This window comes from Triticum aestivum, chromosome 2B (assembly GCF_018294505.1).
Source record: "Triticum aestivum cultivar Chinese Spring chromosome 2B, IWGSC CS RefSeq v2.1, whole genome shotgun sequence".
NCBI classification, from domain to species: Eukaryota; Viridiplantae; Streptophyta; class Magnoliopsida; order Poales; family Poaceae; genus Triticum; species Triticum aestivum.
The window spans coordinates 198,319,869-198,335,086 of NC_057798.1; the positions used below are offsets into that span (position 1 = coordinate 198,319,869).

The 15,218-nt window shown below is 50.8% G+C and overlaps 1 protein-coding gene across 1 annotated transcript; it reads left to right on the forward strand.

Moving 5' to 3' along the window:
* Positions 1–11,062: 11,062 nt before the first annotated feature.
* Positions 11,063–14,944, forward strand: LOC123044336 (probable LRR receptor-like serine/threonine-protein kinase At1g74360). The gene is made up of 2 exons (XM_044467042.1): positions 11,063–11,439; positions 11,575–14,944. Exons 1-2 carry the CDS (start codon positions 11,394–11,396, stop codon positions 14,865–14,867), a joined length of 3,339 nt encoding a protein of 1,112 aa, XP_044322977.1. The 5' UTR covers positions 11,063–11,393; the 3' UTR covers positions 14,868–14,944.
* The last annotated feature ends 274 nt before the right edge of the window (positions 14,945–15,218 follow it).

Here is a 15,218-nt window from a genome sequence, read left to right on the forward strand (position 1 = left end):
CCATAATGCTAATAAATAGTCATACTAATGAGATATATATAACCAAAGGTGCAAAGTACCACACGATCAACTCAACCTGATGTGTTACTTTGCATGTAGAAATCAATCCATTTTCTCCAACCCGGTAATAAATATGATTTTAATTGAACACTTTGCCAAGAAGGTGAGATGAGATTAGAAGTCCTCTAAACAGATGTGGAACTCGTATTGTTGTATATCACACTATTCTAATTGGCAACTGCAACCATAGATGTATGAACCATGGTTCAAAATAGATAAACGAATAAGCTAAGATTGCCCTTGGATTATTTCCATTGAAAATACACACCAGGATGACAAAAGGCTATAAGAACTCATTCTAGGGAATTTAAGGTCCTACTCTTATCACGAGCTGCAGAGACAAGTTCATGCCTACCATATGCACATAAAGGGTTTTAAAACATGATTTTACCTAAAATATGCAGGTGGAATTTCCTCCTTTGCATTAGTAGCCCTGCCAATGAAATTTTGAGACATGTCAGCCACCAAGATCAGGAACAACCAAATCACAGGGGAGACAAAGCGGGGCCGGTGAGGAGGAGCTATGGCCCGTGAAGCAAGACAGAAAATTTCTGTTGGGGAACGTTGCAGAAAATAAAAAATTTCCTATGGTTTCACCAAGATCAATCTATGAGTTCATCTAGCAATGAGAGAGAGGAGTGCATCTACATACCCTTGTAGATCGAGCGGAAGCGTTCAAGAGAACGGGGTTGAGGGAGTCGTACTCGTCGTGATCCAAATCACCGGAGATCCTAGCGCCGAACGGACGGCACCTCCGCATTCAACACACGTACGGTCAGCGTGACGTCTCCTCCTTCTTGATCCAGCAAGGGGGAAGGAGAGGTTGATGAAGATCCAGCAGCACGATGGCGTGGTGGTGGATGCAGCAGGGATCCCGACAGGGCTTTGCCAAGCGTCTGCGGGAGGGAGAGGTGTAGCAAGGGGAAAGGGAGGCGCCAAGTGCAAGGGTGCGGCTTCCCTCCCTCCCCCCTCTTTATATAGGGACCCCGGGGGGGCGGCGGCCAAGGGGGTGCCTTGCCCCCCAAGGCAAGTGGAGGCGCCCCCTCCCCTAGGGTTCCCAACCGTAGGCGTAGGGGGGGGCAAGGGGGGCGCACCAGCCCACCAGGGGCTGGTTCCCCTCCCACTTCAGCCCATGGGGCCCTCCGGGATGGGTGGCCCCACCCGGTGGAGCCCCGGGACCCTTCCGGTGGTCCCGGTACAATACCGGTGACCCCCGAAACTTTCCCGATGGCCGAAACTCGACTTCCCATATATAATTCTTTACCTCCGGACCATTTCGGAACTCCTCATGACATCCGGGATCTCATCCGGGACTCCAAACAACTTTCGGTTTGCTGCATACAAATATCTCTACAACCCTAGCGTCACCGAACCTTAAGTGTGTAGACCCTACGGGTTCGGGAGACACGTAGACATGACCGAGACGGCTCTCCGGTCAATAACCAACATCGGGATCTAGATACCCATGTTGGCTCCCACATGCTCCTCGATGATCTCATCGGATGAACCACGATGTCGAGGATTCAAGCAACCCCATACACAATTCCCTTTGTCAATCGGTATGTTACTTGCCCGAGATTCAATCGTCGGTATCCCAATACCTCGTTCAATCTCGTTACCGGCAAGTCACTTTACTCGTACCGCAATGCTTGATCCTGTGACAAGACACTTGGTCACTTTGATCTCATTATGATGATGCATTACCGAGTGGGCCCAGAGATACCTCTCCGTCAAACGGAGTGACAAATCCCAGTCTCGATCTGTCTCAACCCAACAGACACTTTCGGAGATACCCATAGTATACCTTTATAGTCACCCAGTTACGTTGTGACGTTTGGTACACCCAAAGCACTCCTACGGTATCCGGGAGTTATACGATCTCATGGTCTAAGGAAAAGATACTTGACATTGGAAAAGCTCTAGCAAATGAACTACACGATCTTGTGCTATGCTTAGGATTGGGCCTTTTCCATCACATCATTCTCCTAATGATGTGATCCCGTTATCAATGACATCCAATGTCCATAGTCAGGAAACCTTGACTATCTATTGATCAACGGGCTAGTCAACTAGAGGCTCACTAGGGACATATTCTGGTCTATGTATTCACACATGTATTATGATTTCCGGATAACACAATTATAGCATGAATAAAAGACAATTATCATGAACAAGGCAATATAATAATAATCCTTTTATTATTTCCTCTAGGGCATATTTCCAACAGTCTCCCACTTGCACTAGAGTCAATAATCTAGTTACGTTGTGATGAATCGAACACCCATAGAGTTCTGGTGTTGATCATGTTTTGCTCGCGGAAGAGGTTTAGTCAACGGATCTGCGACATTCAGATCCGTATGTACTTTGCAAATATCTATGTCTCCATCTTGAACATTTTCACGGATGGAGTTGAAACGATGCTTGATGTGCCTGGTCTTCTTGTGAAACCTAGGCTCCTTGGCAAGGGAAATAGCTCCAGTGTTGTCACAGAAGAGAGTGATCGGCCCCGACGCATTGGGTATGACTCCTAGGTCAGTGATGAACTCCTTCATCCATATTGCTTCATGCGCTGCCTCCGAGGCTGCCATGTACTCCGCTTCACATGTAGATCCCGCCACGACGCTCTGCTTGCAACTGCACCAGCTTACTGCTCCACGATTCAACATATACACGTATCCGGTTTTTGACTTAGAGTCATCCAGATCTGTGTCGAAGCTAGCGTCGACGTAACCCTTTACGCCGAGCTCTTCGTCACCTCCATAGACGAGAAACATGTCCTTTGTCCTTTTCAGGTACTTCAGGATATTCTTGACCGCTGTCCAGTGTTCCTTGCCGGGATTACTTTGGTACCTTCCTACCAAACTTACGGCAAGGTTTACATCAGGTCTGGTACATAGCATGGCATACATAATAGATCCTATGGCTGAGGCATAGGGGATGACACTCATCTCTTCTTTATCTTCTGCCGTGGTCGGGCATTGAGCCGAGCTCAATCTCACACCTTGCAATACAGGCAAAAACCCTTTCTTGGACTGATCCATATTGAACTTCTTCAATATCTTATCAAGGTATGTGCTTTGTGAAAGACCTATGAGGCGTCTTGATCTATCCCTATAGATCTTGATGCCTAATATATAAGCAGCTTCTCCAAGGTCCTTCATTGAAAAACACTTATTCAAGTAGGCCTTAATGCTGTCCAAAAGTTCTATATCATTTCCCATCAGAAGTATGTCATCTACATATAATATGAGAAATGCTACAGAGCTCCCACTCACTTTCTTGTAAACGCAGGCTTCTCCATAAGTCTGCATAAACCCAAACGCTTTGATCATCTCATCAAAGCGAATGTTCCAACTCCGAGATGCTTGCACCAGCCCATAAATGGATCGTTGGAGCTTGCACACCTTGTTAGCATTCTTAGGATCGACAAAACCTTCCGGCTGCATCATATACAACTCTTCCTTAAGATAGCCGTTAAGGAATGTCGTTTTGACGTCCATCTGCCATATCTCATAATCATAGTATGCGGCAATTGCTAACATGATTTGGACGGACTTCAGCTTCGCTACGGGAGAGAAAGTCTCATCGTAGTCAACCCCTTGAACTTGCGATAACCCTTAGCGACAAGTCGAGCTTTATAGATGGTAACATTACCATCCGCGTCCGTCTTCTTCTTAAAGATCCATTTGTTTTCTATCGCTCGTCGATCATCGGGCAAGTCTGTCAAAGTCCATACTTTGTTTTCATACATGGATTCTATCTCGGATTGCATGGCTTCAAGCCAATTGTTGGAATCTGGGCCCGCCATCGCTTCTTCATAGTTTGAAGGTTCACCGTTGTCCAACAACATGATTTCCAGGACAGGGTTGCCATACCACTCTGACATGGAACGTGTCCTTGTGGACCTACGAAGTTCAGTAGCGACTTGATCCAAAGTACCTTGATCATCATCATTAATTTCCTCTCCAGTCGGTGTAGGCACCACAGGAACATTTTCCTGAGCTGCACTACTTTCCGGTTCAAGAGGCAGTACTTCATCAAGTTCTACTTTCCTCCCACTTACTCCTTTCGAGAGAAACTCCTTTTCCAGAAAGGATCCATTCTTGGCAACAAAGATCTTGCCTTCGGATCTAAGGTAGAAGGTATACCCAATGGTTTCCTTAGGGTATCCTATGAAGACGCATTTTTCCGACTTGGGTTCGAGCTTTTCAGGTTGAAGTTTCTTGACATAAGCATCGCATCCCCAAACTTTTAGAAACGACAACTTAGGTTTCTTCCCAAACCATAATTCATACGGTGTCGTCTCAACGGATTTAGACGCAGCCCTATTTAAAGTGAATGTAGCTGTCTCTAGAGCGTATCCCCAAAATGATAGCGGTAAATCGGTAAGAGACATCATAGATCGCACCATATCCAATAGAGTGCGATTACGACGTTCGGACACACCGTTACGCTGAGGTGTTCCAGGCGGCGTGTGTTGTGAAACGATTCCACATTTCCTTAAGTGCGTACCAAATTCGTGACTTAAATATTTTCCTCCACGATCTGATCGTAAGAACTTTATCTTTTGGTCACGTTGATTCTCTACCTCATTCTGAAATTCCTTGAACTTTTCAAAGGTCTTAGACTTGTGTTTCATCAAGTAGACATACCCATATCTACTTAAGTCATCAGTGAGAGTGAGAACATAACGATATCCTCCGCGAGCCTCAACGCTCATTGAACCGCACACATCAGTATGTATGATTTCCAATAAGTTGGTTGCTCGCTCCATAGTTCCGGAGAACGGAGTCTTGGTCATTTTGCCCATAAGGCATGGTTCGCATGTGTCAAATGATTCATAATCGAGAGACTCTAAAAGTCCATCGGCATGGAGCTTCTTCATGCGCTTGACACCAATGTGACCAAGGTGGCAGTGCCACAAGTATGTGGGACTATTGTTATCAACTTTACATCTTTTGGTATTCACACTATGAATATGTGTAACATTACGTTCGAGATTCATTAAGAATAAACCATTGACCATCGGGGCATGACCATAAAACATATCTCTCATATAAATAGAACAACCATTATTCTCGGATTTAAATGAGTAGCCATCTCGTATTAAATGAGATCCAGATACAATGTTCATGCTCAAACTTGGCACTAAATAACAATTATTGAGGTTTAAAACTAATCCCGTAGGTAAATGTAGAGGTAGCGTGCCGACGGCGATCACATCGACCTTGGAACCATTCCCGACGCGCATCGTCACCTCGTCCTTCGCCAATCTCCGCTTATTCCGCAGCTCCTGCTTTGAGTTACAAATATGAGCAACGGCATCGGTATCAAATACCCAGGAGCTACTACGAGAACTGGTAAGGTACACATCAATTACATGTATATCACATATACCTTTAGTGTTGCCGACCTTCTTGTCCGCTAAGTATTTGGGGCAGTTCCGCTTCCAGTGACCCTTCCCTTTGTAATAAAAGCACTCAGTTTCAGGCTTGGGTCCATTCTTTGACTTCTTCCCAGCAACTGGCTTACCGGGCGCGGTAACATCCTTGCCGTCCTTCTTGAAGTTCTTCTTACCCTTGCCTTTCCTGAACTTGGTGGTTTTATTGACCATCAACACTTGATGTTCCTTTTTGATTTCTACCTCTGTTGACTTCAGCATTGAAAATACTTCAGGAATAGTTTTCACCATCCCCTTCATATTGTAGTTCATCACAAAGCTCTTGTAGCTCGGTGGGAACGACTGGAGGATTCTGTCAATGACCGCCTCGTCCGGGAGGTTAATGTCCAACTGGGACAGGCGGTTGTGCAACCCAGACATTTTGAGTATGTGCTCACTGACAGAACTATTTTCCTCCATCTTACAACTATAGAACTTGTCGGAGACTTCATATCTCTCGACCCGGGCATGAGCTTGGAAAACCATTTTCAGCTCTTCGAACATCTCATATGCTCCGTGTTGCTCAAAACGCTCTTGGAGCCCCGGTTCTAAGCTGTAAAGCATGCCGCACTGAACGAGGGAGTAATCATCAGCACGTGATTGCCAAGCGTTCATAACGTCTTGGTTCTCTGGGATTGGTGCTTCACCTAGCGGTCCTTCTAGGACATATGCTTTCTTGGTAGCTATGAGGATGATCCTCAGGTTCCAGACCCAGTCCGTATAGTTGCTGCCATCATCTTTCATCTTGGTTTTCTCTAGGAACGCGTTGAAGTTCATGTTGACATGAGCGTTGGCCATTTGATCTACAAGACATTTTTGCAAAGATTTTAGACTAAGTTCATGATAATTAAGTTCATCTAATCAAATTATTTAATGAACTCCCACTCGGATTAGACATCCCTCTAGTCATCTAAGTGTTACATGATCCGAGTCGACTAGGCCGTGTATGATCATCACGTGAGACGGACTAGTCATCATTGGTGAACATCTCCATGTTGATCGTATCTTCCATATGACTCATGTTCGACCTTTCGGTCTCTTGTGTTCCGAGGCCATGTCTGTACATGCTAGGGTCGTCAAGTTAACCTAAGTGTTTTGCATGTGTAAATCTGTCTTACACCCGTTGTATGTGAACGTTAGAATCTATCACACCCGATCATCACATGGTGCTTCGAAACAATGAACTGTCGCAACGGCGCACAGTTAGGGGGGACACTTTCTTGAAATTATTATGAGGGATCATCTTATTTACTACCGTCGTTCTAAGTAAACAAGATGCAAAAACATGATAAACATCACATGCAATCAAATAGTAGTGACATGATATGGCCAATATCATATAGCTCCTTTGATCTCCATCTTCGAGGCTCCATGATCATCTTCGTCACCGGCATGACACCATGATCTCCATCATCATGATCTCCATCATCGTGTCTCCATGAAGTTGCTCGCCAACTATTACTTCTACTACTATAGCTAACAGTTTAGCAATAAAGTAAAGTAATTACATGGCGTTAAATCATTGACACGCAGGTCATACAATAATTAAGACAAATCCTATGGCTCCTGACGGTTGTCATACTCATCGGCATGCAAGTCGTGATTCCTATTACAAGAACATGATCTCATACATCACAATATATCATTCATCATTCATCACAACCTTTTTGGCCATATCACATCACAATAGCAATTGCTGCAAAAACAAGTTAGACGTCCTCTAATTGTTGTTGCATCTTTTACGTGCCTGCAATAGGGTTCTAGCAAGAACGTTTCTTACCTACGAAAAAGCCACAACGTGATTTTTCAACTTCTATTTACCCTTCATAAGGACCCTTTTCATCGAATCCGCTCCAACTAAAGTGGGAGAGACAGACACCTGCTAGCCACCTTATGCAACTAGTGCATGTCAGTCGGTGGAACCTGTCTCACGTAAGCGTACGTGTAAGGTGGTCCGGGCCGCTTCATCCCACAATACCGCTGAAGCAAAATAAGACTAGTAGTGGCAAGAAAGTTGACAACATCTACGCCCACAACAGATTTGTGTTCTACTCGTGCAAAGAGAACTACGCATAGACCTGGCTCTAATACCACTGTTGGGGAACGTTGCAGAAAATAAAAAAAATTCCTACGGTTTCACCAAGATCAATCTATGAGTTCATCTAGCAACGAGAGAGAGGAGTGCATCTACATACCCTTGTAGGTCGAGCGGAAGCGTTCAAGAGAACGGGGTTGAGGGAGTCATACTCGTCGTGATCCAAATCACCGGAGATCCTAGCGCCGAACGGACGGCACCTCTGCATTGAACACACGTACGGTCAGCGTGACGTCTCCTCCTTCTTGATCCAGCAAGGGGGAAGAAGAGGTTGATGAAGATCCAGCAGCACGACGGCGTGGTGGTGGATGCAGCAGGGATCCCGGTAGGGCTTCGCCAAGCGTCTGCGGGAGGAAGAGGTGTAGCAAGGGGAAAGGGAGGCGCCAAGTGAAAGGGTGCGGCTTCCCTCCCTCCCCCTCTTTATATAGGGACCCCAGGGGGGCGCCGGCCCTAGGAGATTGAATCTCCAAGGGGGGTGGTGGCCAAGGGGGTGCCTTGCCCCCCCAAGGCAAGTGGAGGCGCCCCCTCCCCTAGGGTTCCCAACCCTAGGTGCAGGAGGGCAAGGGGGGCGCACCAGCCCACCAGGGGCTGGTTCCCCTCCCACTTCAGCCCATGGGGCCCTCCGGGATGGGTGGCCCCACCCGGTGGACCCCCGGGACCCTTCCGGTGGTCCCGGTACAATATCGGTGACCCCCAAAACTTTCCCGATGGCCGAAACTCGACTTCCCATATATAATTATTTACCTCCGGGCCATTCCGGAACTCCTCGTGACGTCCGGGATCTCATCCAGGACTCTGAACAACTTTCGGTTTGCTGCATACAAATATCTCTACAACCCTAGCGTCACCAAACCTTAAGTGTGTAGACCCTACGGGTTCGGGAGACACGTAGACATGACCGGGACGGCTCTCCGGTCAATAACCAACATCAGGATCTGGATACCCATGTTGGCTCCCACATGATCCTCGATGATCTCATCGGATGAACCACGATGTCGAGGATTCAAGCAACCCCGTACACAATTCCCTTTGTCAATCGGTATGTTACTTGCCCGAGATTCGATCGTCGGTATCCCAATACCTCGTTCAATCTCGTTACCGGAAAATCACTTTACTCGTACCGCAATGCATGATCCCGTGACCAGACACTTGGTCACTTTGAGCTCATTATGATGATGCATTACCGAGTGGGCCCAGAGATACCTCTCCGTCAAACGGAGTGACAAATCCCAGTCTCGATCCGTGTCAACCCAACAGACACTTTCGGAGATACCCGTAGTATACCTTTATAGTCACCCAGTTACGTTGTGACGTTTGGTACACCCAAAGCACTCCTACGGTATCCAGGAGTTACACGATCTCATGGTCTAAGGAAAAGATACTTGACATTGGAAAAGCTCTAGCAAACGAACTACACGATCTTGTGCTATGCTTAGGATTGGGTCTTGTCCATCACATCATTCTCCTAATGATGTGATCCCGTTATCAATGACATCCAATGTTCATAGTCAGGAAACCTTGACTATCTGTTGATCAACGGGCTAGTCAACTAGAGGTTCACTAGGGACATATTGTGGTCTATGTATTCACACATGTATTACGATTTCCGGATAACACAGTTATAGCATGAATAAAAGACAATTATCATGAACAAGAAAATATAATAATAATCCTTTTATTATTGCCTCTAGGGCATATTTCCAACAATTTCCCCTTGGGATAAATGCAGAGCTCCACATGGGCATCAATCAACAAGCACAAATTTTACTCAGGACATCCCATGCTGCAGTCTTCCTCGCTCGGAAGCACCAAATTGAACAGCCCAATCATCATTCATCAATACATCTCGAGATCGATAGGGGGAGGACAGGGGGAGCAAGTGATCGTACATACCTTGACACCCTCGATCTCGACGTGCTCCTCCTCCACCACGTCCACCATCACCATCGGGTACTTCTCCACGAGCCACCAGTAGGGACGCCCATCTCCGCCGCTAACCTTGAGTTCAAGGCTCCAGGATGAGCTGCGGGCCGGTGAGCGCTCTGTCAACCTGGGCGACCTTGGCCAGTAGCAGCGACCTTCCGTGTGCGCTAGGTCGACGACGGGGATGCGGGCTCCATGGACGACCCTCTTCTGCGGCGAGGCCGGCTTGGGCGAGGGGACATGGCGGCGCAGAAGCTCTGGGTGCGAGCGCGGGGAGGGCAGCGGCGGCGCTAACCCTAGTTGTGGGAGTGGGAGGAGAGGGGCGCTGAGCGTGAAGGGAGGAAGCGGCCCGCTGCCTAGTCTAGCGCTCACGAACGAGTCTTGTTTCGTTCGGTACAGTAAAACATGCACAGTAAAAATCGGACAGGTGTACCACGCGAATGAGCGTCCTTAACGCGACGCTTATTGTGTTTAATACTAGATCTGTAATTTTAAAATTAATTTATGTTATTTTAGCCTTAATTATATGGATTAACACAAAGAAAGTTTGGGTATTGTAGCTTCTTTTAACATCTCTTGTGTATGTTAGTGGATCCAGTTTCCGGATTTGCAAGTCCGTCTTTACATGCTCTAACTCTTCACACGCGTAGAGTAGAGCGCATCATTACTGCGTTGTGCGTTTTGGAAGCTTCACGTCTGCACGCGCGCGCGCCCACCACGCGCGCCAACACGCGGGTCGCCCGTGCGCAGGCCGTTCGCTTCGCCCCATCATAACTCCGGCCGCAGGCTGACCCAAACCGTTGCCGTCCTTTCGCCTGTCAACAACGGCGGCCGCTATTACCAGGACCAAAACAGTCCAAGCCAAAACATCATAGTACCACCAGTTTTTCTTTGAGGGAAAAATGAAAATGTTACTAGTAGATCAAGAGAAGAGAAACAACATCCAAGGAAGCTTCCGGTGGAACTCCGGCGGGGTCCCTCCGCTAGGATCTTGAGATGTCGTCATGCGCTCTCATATGGTAGCTTGAGATGTCGTGGGAGCTGTTAAAAATTGTGGATCTCTTAGGCTGGTCATAATGGGGAGTAACTTAGACTAGTAACATACATATGTTACTAGTCTATGTTACTACCTTCATAGTGGGTAGTGTCATAGGTGTGGTAACATAGTTGCCTTCATTTATTACTTTGTAGACTTATTATGCATTGGAAACCGCTATGTGATGGTAACATATTATGTTACTCTATTTGCCTCTCTCCTCATTAACTACTTGCCACATCACCATTTTTGCTTATGTGGCATCTATGTTACTACTTATGTTACTCCCACTATGACCAGCCTTATTCTTCTCGCAGTAGTACGTACGAGTAGTATTTATTCCCGACATTGCTGACGTGCGTTCTCCCAAACTTAAAAATCGCCAGTTAAAAACGGCGACAAATCAAGGCCTTGGAGGGAAAGCCAAGGAAGGGAATTCAGAGGCCACAAGCCAAGCCAAGGCAGTGAGTCGGTCAGACTCGTGTCCTTTTGCCTCCCCGTGCAGTCAGCGCCGAATTAACAAACATGAAACAGCGGGAATTCAAAGGTCCAGACGGGGGACAGCGACGCCCCCGCATACTAGTCCCTCCACCCACATGTGGATTAAGCCCTAAACAACCTCAGACTTTTGTTTTGTCTTTCCTTTCCTTGCTTGCTTACTTCACACCTCTCGTCGGCCTCGTCTTCGTCTTCGGATTGAGGGGCAAGCAAGCCAAGCGAACACCGAGCAGAGCAGAGCAGAGGGGCCGAGCCAAGAAGGAGCATAGGCCGCTCGCGCATGAGGAGAGGCACACCTTTCGTCTAGGATTCGATTCTTCCATGATTCAGGAGGGCAGGCCATGTCTCCACTGCTCCTCCAGTTCCTCTGCCTACTCCTCCTCGCAGGTACATACAGCCGGTCTCCCTTTCTTTCTTGCTCTCTTCTGTTCTTGGGTTGCTCTGCTCTCTTCTTGGTGCGCGTGAGCTGAATTGCGCGTGGAATCGCTCTGATTTGACGGGATCGATCCTGCTGTCTTGAAGTTGAGGCGGCGCTGACAGGCGCGCAGAGCGCCGGCGACAAGGAGGTGCTGGTGGAGCTCAAGCGCTTCCTCGTTGCCAACAACAAGGTCAACCGGGGCGGTTACGACGGGTGGCCGGAGTCCGACGCGTCGCCGTGCGCGTGGACTGGAGTCACCTGCGACGGGGGCGGCCGCGTCGCTTCTCTGAACCTGGCGGGCTCGACCATCTCCGGCCCGGCGTTCGGCAACTTCTCGCGGCTCTCGGCGCTCACGTCGCTCGATCTCTCCGACAACTCCATCACCGGCCCGCTCCCCGCCGCCGACCTCAACCAATGCCGCGGCCTCCTGCACCTCAACCTCTCCCACAACCTCATCACCGGGCCGCTCAACCTCTCTGGGCTGACCAGGCTCCAGGTGCTCGACGTGTCGGGGAACCGGCTCGACGGCGCCGTCGCCGTCAACTTCCCGGCGATATGCGCCGACCTCACCTTGCTCGACCTGTCCACAAACAATCTCACGGGCAACATCACCGGCCTGTTCGACGGCTGCCCCAGGCTGGACAAGGTCGACCTTAGCTCCAACAACTTCACCGGCGAGCTATGGCCCGGCATCACGAAATTCAGGGAATTCAGCGCCGCAGAGAACAACCTCACCAGGAGCGTCCCGTGGAGCACGTTTCCCGATGGCTGCAGGCTCCAGTCCCTGGACCTCTCCGCGAACCAGCTGGTCGGGGGCTTCCCGGATTCCATCGCCCAGTGCGTGAATTTGACCTACATGTCGCTGTGGGGGAATAATTTCACTGGGATTATACCTGCCGGGATCGGGAAGCTCGCCGTCCTCGAGACGTTGATTCTTGGGAACAACGAGTTCGATCGGCAGATACCGCCGGAGCTGACGAACTGCGGGAGACTTCAGTTCTTGGACATGAGTACCAACAAGTTTGGAGGCGACGTGCAACAGATTTTCGGCAACTTTACGAGCTTGAAGTATCTTGTGCTTCATCACAACAATTACACCGGCGGCATCGTGGCCTCCGGCGTGCTCCGTCTACCTCTGCTCGCCAGGCTCGACCTCAGCTTCAACCAGTTCAACGGCGAACTCCCTCCAGAGGTGGCCGACATGAAGAGCCTCAAGTACCTGATGCTCGCCGAGAACAACTTCTCCGGCACCATACCGCCGGTGTACGGCCGTCTCGCCGAGCTCCAGGCGCTGGACCTGTCGAACAACACGCTCACAGGTGGGATCCCAGCGAGCATAGGGAACCTCACGTCGCTCCTCTGGCTGATGCTCGCCGGGAACCAGCTCTCCGGCCAAATACCACCTGAAATCGGCAACTGCACCAGCTTGCTCTGGCTGAACCTGGCCGACAACCAGTTGACTGGCAAGATTCCACCGGAGATGACAGAGATAGGGAGGAATCCCGGCCCAACCTTCGCCAAGAACCGGAATGATACGAGCGTGCTCGCCGGCTCCGGCGAGTGCCAGGCAATGAAACGGTGGATCCCGGCGAGCTATCCCCCGTTCAGCTTCGTCTACTCCGTCATGACTCGTGAGAACTGCCGCACCATATGGGACCGCATCCTCAAGGGCTACGGAATCGTCCCAATTTGCACCAACTCGTCGTCGCGGGCGAGGTCCAACACGGTCTCCGGGTACGTGCAACTGTCAGGGAACCTGCTTTCCGGCGAGATACCGCCACAGATCGGTGCAATGCGGAACCTCAGCTTGCTCCACCTCGACGGCAACCGTCTGACGGGCCAGCTGCCACCGGAGATTGGCCGGCTCCCGCTCGTCATGCTGAACGTCTCGAGGAACAACCTCTCGGGCCCGATTCCGTCGGAGATCGGCGACATTCTGTGCATCGAGAGGATGGACTTATCCTTCAACAACCTCTCCGGCGAGCTCCCGGCGAGCCTGTTCAAGCTCACCGAGCTATCTATGTTCAACGTGTCATACAACCCACTCCTCTCCGGCAATGTCTCCACCACCGGCCAGTTCGGCACCTTCGACGAGCAGTCCTTCCTCGGCAACCCGCTCATTTCATTGCATCAGGGAGGAGCTGCCGGTAAGCAGCAACCACGACCGGAAGCTGCCGATGCTCCTGCTGTTAGGACACGCGGCATGTCAAGAAACATCGTCATGTGGTTGCTTTTCTCCCTCGTCATCGCCTTCACCGCCGGCACCGTCGTGTTCGCGATCACCAGCCTACGAGCCCGGTTCCCGGTGGACCAGGAGCCGGAGCCGGACTCATTCTCCTGCGAGCATCAGCACCTCAAAGCCAAGTGCGCGTTCGGAACATCGTCGTCGCCGCCGTCCGGCTCGTCGTCTGCCACGGGGTGCTCTTCCTCGACGGAAGGAGTGAAGGTGTTCCGGCTGGACAAGACGGCGTTCACCTACCGCGACATCGTGGCGGCCACGGGCAACTTCTCCGACGACCGGGTGATCGGGCGCGGCGGCTCCGGCGTGGTGTACCGCGGCGTGCTCCCCGACGGCCGCGCCGTGGCGGTGAAGAAGCTCTCCAGGCCGCGGGACGGCGTGGACGGCGATGGCGAGCGCGAGTTCCGCGCCGAGATGGAGGTGCTCGCGGACCGGATGGGGTTCACGTGGCCGCACCCGAACCTCGTCACGCTCTACGGGTGGTGCCTCTCCGGCGGCGCCAAGATACTGGTGTACGAGCGCCTCGACGGCGGGAGCCTGGAGGCGCTGATCCGCGACACGGGCGCGTTCGGGCGGGCGGCGCGGCTGGACGCGGCCGTGGGCGTGGCGCGGGCGCTGGCGTTCCTGCACCACGAGTGCGTGCCCGCCGTGGTGCACCGCGACGTGAAGGCCAGCAACGTGCTCCTGGACGGCGACGGGCGCGCCAAGGTGACCGACTTCGGGCTGGCCAGGGTGGTCCGCCCCGGCGACACCCACGTGAGCACGGTGGTGGCCGGCACGGTCGGGTACGTGGCGCCGGAGTACGCGCAGACGTGGCGCGCCACGACGAAGGGCGACGTGTACAGCTACGGCGTGCTCCTCATGGAGCTCGCCACGGGCCGCCGCGCGGTCGACGGCGGCGAGGAGTGCCTGGTCGACTGGGCCCGGCGCACCGCGAAGGAGGGCCGGAAGCAGCAAACGGAGGATCAACAGACGACCGGCAGGGTGTTCTGGGAGCTGCTCGAGCTGGGCATGCGGTGCACGGCCGACGCGCCGCACGAGCGGCCGGACATGCCGGTCGTCCTCGCCGCGCTGCTGGACATTGCCGGCGACGCGGGCTGTGCATACTGCATGAGCTCAGGACACGGCGACGGCGAGCAAACAAGTTCTCTGGCATAGGCGTTGAAGGGTACGAAAACAAATTTATTCTTTGTGTACAAAAATACGGTTGTTTAGTTCAGCTGGGCGTTCATTCATCTCTGTAGGTAGGAGCAAAGATAAAGAAGCAAAGTTTTGGTAGCGCATAATACAATACGGTGAAAAATACTCGGTCAGTCACTTAGAGCATCTCCGCGCTAAAACAAATTTTACAGCGCTGAAATTGCATGTTTTTGCCCCCGCTACAAAATATTGCGTGCGCGAGCAGCTTCAACAGGCGCTGCAAAAAAATGACGCGCCCGAGCAACAAAAGCACATATGAACAATATTTGAGAAACAACATATAAATAAAACACAACAATACAAATAGCA

Bases quoted from the DNA above. Each gene is read 5' to 3' on its own strand.
- LOC123044336 (XM_044467042.1), top strand. From the start codon at position 11,394: ATGTCTCCACTGCTCCTCCAGTTCCTCTGCCTACTCCTCCTCGCAG. The intron at 11,440-11,574 runs GTACATACAGCC...GCTGTCTTGAAG, and splicing joins CTGCCTACTCCTCCTCGCAG to TTGAGGCGGCGCTGACAGGC.